The sequence below is a fragment of the Saccostrea cucullata genome, unplaced genomic scaffold, assembly GCF_032062105.1.
Source record: "Saccostrea cucullata isolate Sc308-1 unplaced genomic scaffold, CSIRO_AGI_Scuc_v1 ctg18906, whole genome shotgun sequence".
Classification (NCBI taxonomy): Eukaryota; Metazoa; Mollusca; class Bivalvia; order Ostreida; family Ostreidae; genus Saccostrea; species Saccostrea cuccullata.
In genome coordinates this window covers 1-8,237 of record NW_026939517.1, presented here as the reverse complement: position 1 = coordinate 8,237, position 8,237 = coordinate 1, and the positions used below count along the sequence as shown (strand labels likewise).

The 8,237-nt window shown below is 32.8% G+C and overlaps 1 protein-coding gene across 1 annotated transcript; it reads right to left on the bottom strand.

Moving 5' to 3' along the window:
* Positions 1-993: 993 nt before the first annotated feature.
* LOC134253128 (uncharacterized) lies at positions 994-8,104 on the bottom strand (the record flags this gene model as incomplete). Its single annotated transcript, XM_062735637.1, has 13 exons — positions 994-1,305; positions 1,535-1,652; positions 2,127-2,217; positions 2,432-2,646; positions 5,031-5,088; positions 5,431-5,684; positions 5,918-6,075; positions 6,193-6,256; positions 6,361-6,454; positions 6,707-6,868; positions 7,115-7,215; positions 7,572-7,677; positions 7,935-8,104. Coding segments are annotated over 13 exons (1,790 nt in total), but the record flags the coding sequence as incomplete, so codon positions are not given.
* Positions 8,105-8,237: the final 133 nt, after the last annotated feature.

Here is an 8,237-nt window from a genome sequence, read left to right as displayed (position 1 = left end):
TGATTATGCATTGAGATTCAAAGATAAAATACTTTTAAAAAAAGGAGAGGAATAAAAGAAATATTAAAATAAAATAATGTATAATACAGTGTACTTGAATACAAATATGTAAATTAAATAAGACATCAAAATTCCAATTCTGAATAAAAACTTGATTCTTTTCACAAATGATAATCTCATACAATGTTTCATTATGCACTAATTCTAATTCATATATATTTGGCTAAAACGTACCAATCTGCAATCAAGTATTAACACAATCTCTATAAGTATATTTCGAGTTTGACCAAATAAAAATTAATCAATAAAAATGATATGCATTTTCGATTCATAATCAGTATGAAAAAAATATATACAATCAATTATATATTTGATAAAATCTTACAATATTCAACATGAGTAAAGGATACGTAAAGTTGAAAAAATATACTGTTGAATTTTGGTACCATAGCATTAACTCTGCATGTGGAATGCCTTGAAGCACATAATTTAATTTAAAACAAAAAATTGCCCCATTTTAATAATATACATGTATTAAGCTGCGAAAGATCATTTTTTGTGCATAATAATACATGTAATATACATGTTAAATTTCTCCAATTGGTGGTACTGTTACTTTCTGGTCAGGCATCCCAATTTTTCAGACCAGCGAACTACAGTTCTACAGCTTCAATATATCATTAAGGTATCTAACTCAAATTTGTAAATCAAGAAAAGGAAAATATATCATAGTTTACCGATAGACATGCAGTTCAATTGAAAATAAAATCTTGAGTAAGATCTAGATTTATTTGAGATACCGGTACATTAATAGCTGGAAAGTAAGCTCATTACTAAAAAATAACGGGATATAAAATCTTATTATCACTAAAACTGTTTAAAAATTTAATTATCACCACAGATAGCTAAAAAATTACTAATTACTTAAATTGCTTTGAAATTTTTACTTACATGTATTACTAAAACCAGATGGAAAGTTTCTTATTTATACAAAGAGCATCTGAACATTTTTTCTAGCATTTCTTCTTTGCCAGATTTATAAAAAAAATATAACATTTGATTATATAGCACCTCAGATATGTGATTCTCTTCCAATGAACTTCATGTCAGTGAGGTTTCTGCACGAACCGCAGCCATATATACCCCAAACTGCGAAAGACAATGGCGAAACCAAACAAAGGCAGCAAGTATTGCCAGAATTCCCATGTAATGTCATAGTGCTCCAGCACCTGGTGGGAGGGAATCTTTGTAGTGTTAGCAACATGGCAGACTGGGTATGCTGATCCATTTCCTCCCCGGTAACAGCTGGGGGTAAAAACACACAAATATTGTATTTTTGACAAATTCATTTTATATTCCGGATAAATGTTCCCCATGAACTTATTAACTGACTCAAGAAAAAGCAAAATATACGATGTTGCTTCAAATTTTATGTACATGTATCATTAAGAAGTAAATAGTGTACTGAAATGAAAACGAAATAAAAATTTCTAATATTGAAGAGTGATGACTTGAAATATGATTTAAATCTTACTCCAAGGGAGGGCCATTGTTGAACTCTAGATACATCAAACAGTTGTAGGAATAGAATATAAAAGACAGGTACTTCATCCAATCTAACCAGAAGGGCAAGTTTCTTGTAAACAGTCCAGCTGAGAAAAAAAAAACACTGCATATATATAAAATTATCAGAACATTTGTTTGATAATCATCTTTAAATTCCATTTACTATTGTTTTAGCTGCAGAAATGTAGCAACATGGAAAAAAGGCAAAAATTTGATTTAGTGCATTTACTTACATTCCTAATTATAGCTCCATTTGCAAGACATTTAGAATTGTACTTGAATAATCAGATATTGTTTTCTGCATAAGGTGCTAGAAAGAATACACAGCCAAATGTAGTACATTTATAGTATCACAGAGACATTAATATTGATTTTTTTTCTGGAAATAAATTTTGCATATTTTTCAAAGTGCAGCTCTCTGGTTCACCACCAAAATTCTTTCCACCAGTAAGCTACAGCTCTGCAGCTACTGGTGTTTCTAGTTAAAAGATTCAAATTACATGTACACGTACTACCTGTACCAGTATATAATAGGTTAAGTAAAGTAAGAAAGAGCATACCCAGTAACATGATGATCATTTCTATAAGTATGGTGACTGTGATAGCCTGTCTCATTTCAGTGTTAATAATTCCCAGAAAAAGTCCAATACTCTGTAAATGGACAAAGTTAATTTATATCAATAAGAAATTTTTTTTATATTAATTAATTTTGTTTTCAGACAAAGGAAAAAAAATTAGGAAATTTTCTATAAAAAATTCTCTTTAGTAAATAAACACATTAACTGGTATGGATTACAGTGGTGTCCTTGAAGAATATTTTGATACTAGCTCCTTTCAGGTAGTTGAAAACATTATTTTTATTTACCTGTCCTACAATACTATCTATGAAAACTGTCCCAATGGTGGCAAAAAATGCTTCAATTCCATTCAAACCAATGGCCCAATAACTGACTCCTATAAAGGTCAGAGGCTGTAACAGGGTCAATGGAAGCTCACTGGTCATCTTAGCACAGTAGTAAGCAGACAGCCTATACCAGCCTGATGCCCGTTCTTTGTTGATGACCACTCTCTCCATGGGAACTGTCAATCAAGAATACAGGTAAACATATATGCATCATTTCATGTTCATTTACATGTACTAATATTTGAATTTCAAATTACAAGAGGCCCATGGGCCACATGGCTCACCTGAGAAGCTTTGCCCATTATGTTCTTTACCAGATTTCCCCCTTGTAATACATATTGTGACCCCACCCTACCTAACTGATCATAATTTAAACAATTTTAAATCTACACTACCATAGGATACTTTGATTCAACATAGTAAAACTTTGATTCTCCAATGTGGCCCCGTCCTACCCCCAGGGGTCATGATTAGTATAATTTAGAATATACACTATCCCAGGATGCTTCCACATAAGTTTCAGTTTTTCTGGCCCAGTGGTTCTTGAGAAGAAGATTTTTCCTATATATTTCTATGTAAAACTTTGATTCCCCATTGTGGCCCTGCCCAACCCCCGGGGATCATGATTTTAACAATTTAGAATCTACACTATCCCGGGATGCTTACACATAAGTTTCAGCTTTTCTGGCTCAGTGGTTCTTGAGAAGAAGATTTTCAAAGATTTTTCCTATATATTTCTATGTAAAACTTTGATCCCCCATTATGGCACCGCCCAACCCCTGGGGGTCAAGACTTTAACAATTTAGAATCTACACTTAGTCTACCTTGGGATGCTTCCACACAAGTTTCAGCTTTTAACTGATTTTAACAATTTAGAATCTGCACTACCTTAGGATGCTTCCACATAAGTTTCGGCTTTTCTGGCCTAGTGGTTCTTGAGTAGAAGATTTTCAAAGATTTTCCCATATATCATTATGTAAAACTTTGATTCCCCATTTGGGCCCACCTTACCCCCGGGGGTCATGATTTGAATAATTTAGAATCTGCAATACCCCAGGATGCTTCCATGTAAGTGTCAGCTTTTCTGGCCCAGTGGTTCTTGAGAAGAAAATTTTTAAAGATTTTTCCTATATATTTCTATGTAAAACTTTGATTCTCAATTGTGGCCCCGCCCTATCCCCGGTGGTCATGATTTTAACAATTTAGAATCTGAACTACCTAAGGATGCTTCCACATAAGTTTCAGCTTTTCTGGCCCAGTGGTTCTTGAGAAGAAGATTTTTAAAGATTTTTCCTATATATTTCTATGTAAAACTGATTCCCCATTGTGGCCCCGCCCTATCCCCCGGGGTCATGATTTTAACAATTTAGAATCTGGACTACCTAAGGATGCTTCAACATAAGTTTCAGCTTTTCTTGCCCAGTGGTTCTTGAGAAGAAGATTTTTAAAGATTTGTCCTATATATTTCTATGTAAAATTTGGATTCCCCATTGTGGCCCCGCCCTATCCCCGGGGGTCATGATTTTAACAATTTAGAATTTGCACTACCTAAGGATGCTTCCACATAAGTTTCAGCTTTTCTGGCCAAGTGGTTCTTGAGAAGAAGATTTTTTTAATTACCCCACCCTATTTTTGTCTTTTCTTGATTATCTCCCCTTGTGAGGGGACTTGGCCCTTCATTTTCACAATTTAAATTCCCCTTCACCCAAGTATGCTTTGTTTTCAACAGGTGTATATACACCAAGCTTACTGTCCAAGTCTATGTGGAACGACTTCAACTTTCCCATCTTGATCTTCAAGAATTTGAATAATATTCAAACCAAATCTTCATGTAAAGATTTTTTCTGTTAATAAAATCTGCTACCTTTTGAGAGATTCTTTCTTTTCTTACCAGTAATCGTTTATATGCTGTCATGATGAGAGTACCAAGTTTGGTCAAAATTGGCCCACTGGTTCTTGAGAAGAAGTCGAAAATGTGAAAAGTTTACAGACGGACAGACAGACGGACAGACGGACGGACGGACAGACGGACGGACGACGGACAAAATGTGATCAGAAAAGCTCACTTGAGCCTTCGGCTCAGGTGAGCTATAAAGATGTTACATTTTTGTACAAAGTAGTTATAGATAAACACACAATGTACTTCAATTCTATATAATATTAAATGTCTACTGAAAATTTCATTACAGTCCAAATTAGATAAAAAAAAATTTTTTTTAATTTTGGGGCTTAATAAATCACTTCACTTTTAGTGAAACACTTAAAAATTCTTCACACTTTTAGCAGGAGTTAATTCAATCAACAAAGAGTGTTTGTCTTCGCCAGTACTGCAAGTGTTATGAAATGAGAAGGAAAATCACATATTTTTCAAAGTAAGCTTAATGCAAAACAAATCAACTACTAGTATATTAAAGGAGCATTCCTCTTTCAATATTCAATCTGAGAGTTTGCACCATGCATAAGAAACAAATTACACTTTTTTGTCCAATATCTTTTAACATGTTTTAAAATAGAAGAGTGATTTTTCCTTTAATTTACCAGATGATAAATGTTTACTTACATGTTGACACAGCTTCAAATAATGGCAAAAATCCCCAATGAATGGCAATAAAAAATATCTGAAATACATGTACATGTATTTAAAATACAAATAATGTTTACCTTTGAGATACAGCTGAATTTCAGTATCTCAGATGTCAAATTTAATCTCAATTCTAGGCTTGACTGAATCAGCATGAGGATTTGAGATACGCATATTGGGTACATGTACATTGATATACAAATACATGAAGAAAATTTGTTTGGGACTCCAATTTCTCTCTAACATACTTTTCAGTATGGTTATCAAGATATAAATGATATTTTTAATCTTATCTGTATTTTGCCTTATAAGTAAAAATGCATATATTTTTTCAACATGTTTAAATTTTGCAGAAATCTCTTTAAAAAATTCAGCTTACAGCACCCATTCTATCCTGCACAGTTTCTTCTGTCCTTGATAGCTGGAACCAGATCAGGGTATAAATCAAACAGATAACCACATGTTCCACGATTTTGGACGGGTCAAGGAGTCGAGATTTGGCCAGCTGGAATGACCGTATGGTGAGGTAGGTGTACTGAGTTATGAATCCTGTGGGCCACTTTCTATCATTGTCTGTTGATGATGCAGAGATCTCATCCAGATCCATTAAACTAGCATGTACACTTCCTGGTTCTCAAAAACCAAATAGAATTTCTGTTTTCAAAATAATATATTTAACATGGTTTTCAATTTTTTTCTTACAACAATATACATGTAATACAACTTACTTAATAAGTACTGGAAATATTAAATAAATGAATATAACATATTATAGACACAGTTAAAATATATCTCTGAACATTTGCTGTGTGTAAGTGTACCTAAATAGTGGATTATTTTAAAAATAAATACTGAAGGATCCTTACCATCTTCATCAGACTTGGCTTTTTTCTCTCTGGAAAACTTAACCAAGAAAGATGGTTTCTTAGTTTTATTTTGTGGAGGTTTCAGCATTGTGGGAGACCCAGGATCATTATATGTTAAGGAATCAGACTTGTTATGAAGAGGCCAGTCCTCTTGTATTCTGTTGGAACAGTCACACAAGTATCATGAAAGAAAATATTTGTGAGAAAACTTCCATAAAATAAACTCATGAATTTCCAAATCACTTCATTTGGTTCAGAATTAGCTTTGTATTCACCTGACTTTTTTAGCAGCTGCTAATATCTTTGTCTTTGTATCTGAACAGTCCTTCATCTTTTCCACTAGAAAAATAAAATCCATAGGTATTGGCTGAATTTTTGGTCTCTATGAGATATAAGAATTATGTAACTTTCTGCTTAACAAAAAACTAATTTGAAATACTCACAAATTATATCTGCTGGGTTAAATCCTTCTGCAATCTCAACACCAATGTTATCAAAGTATTCAACCATTTTATCTGTGCTACCATAGTATGCATTCTATTTAAAAAAAAAAAAACATTATAAGTTTAAATAATGATTTTTACTTCCATAAAAATATTTTTAAAAATTCTTTGTTGAAAATTTGCAAGTCTTTGGACATCCTCCAAATATATTTCTATTTATCACCTGACAATGACTGAATAAAGTATATATATATATATATATATTTTTTTTTTTTTTTAATTTCAAGATTTGACGGTTTTACGTTTTTCAATTTCAATATTCATATTCCTTTGACCTCTGACCTACCTGACCCTCACACATTAGAAGGAGGCTATCAAAGGAGAAGAAGAGCTTGGACGAGGGTTGATGAACTGTGGCTATGATGACTTTATTATGTGAAGAGGCATAAGTCTGTAGCATTTTCACCAGATTATATGCTGTGCTTGCATCAAGTCCAGTAAGAGGTTCCTAAAATTCATACATGTACATTTATCAGTTTCTTTAATATCATTTACTACTTTCTTAAAATCTCTGATATCAATGTCGTAACAATGTTTGTGGCTTTTGCAAATAAGAAAGAAATATGACAAATTAATGTAGAGTAAGGAGACTGGAGTATCTTCATTTGTGCTTTTTGAGACATTGCAACACCTGTGTGCACTTGTCCATGATTAGCTGAACTTTCTATATTCTAGAATTCTATACTGTACATACATCTAACAGTATGATGGAGGGATCAGTCAGGATTTCACAAGCAATGTTGGCCCTCTTCCTCTCCCCTCCTGAGAGTCCTGGCATCATGTCTCCTCCAACCACTACAAGTTTATTAACATACAGTGTAACTTTGGTATCTCTTACCCTGATTTATCAAATACCATGCTTATTTTGAAGATTTGTGTGCTGGAAGTTTCAACCTCTTTTCCTTTCTATATTCTAACCTTAGTATCTCAAATTTCCTGATAACCATGATGACTCAGAGTTTCATTTTTATAACATGGTCTGGAAAAGTTTTCAATAAGAATGTTTGACTGCGCATGTATTATTATGTCACCTTCAGAGCAGAACGACAAGTAGGGAACACTATACCCAGCATCTCTTTTCATCTCCTTGAACAGAAGTTTATAGTACTGATGAATTTCTAACAGTAATTAAAATTCTAATGCGATCTTACTTGTGTCAAGACAATTCTTCAGACTAAGGGCTTCTACAACATCTTCCATCTGGTTCATTTTATCTTCATAGCTGACTTTATCCGAGATTCTTATCATGGCTGCAAACTGTTGAAACAAATATGGAAAATGTGCCTAAGCCAATGTTTGCATCAAGTATGATTAAAAACAACAATTTTGAAAATAAAATAAGAACAATTAAAGGAAAGACATGATCAGGTACCCGAACATAGCCAGGAATACAGGTATTAAAGAAAGTAAAAGATTAAAAAATTACTGTATTTTTAATGATTTTTTATGAATAAAATCAAATTCAAAATGAATACAGAAACAGACAACAAAATGAAAGATTTATTAAAACTCACTTTTAATGTCTCTCTTAAGGTCAGGTTTGGGAAGAAAATATCTTGTTGAAGAACATAGCAAATTCTTCTCTTGTGTTGTTTTCCAATATGCTCTTGATCAAAAGTTATGGTCCCTGAAGTAAGAGGTGTTCTTCCAGCTAAGGTGTTCAATAATGTTGTTTTCCCAGCACCTTTAATTACAGAGAAAAACAATGTACATAAGATTATACAGTGCATATTTAATAAATTAATTGATGAATTTTTAATTAATTCGGCTAATTTTTTCTGTTTAATCATGGATCTAGTCTTTTATAAACATAGTTA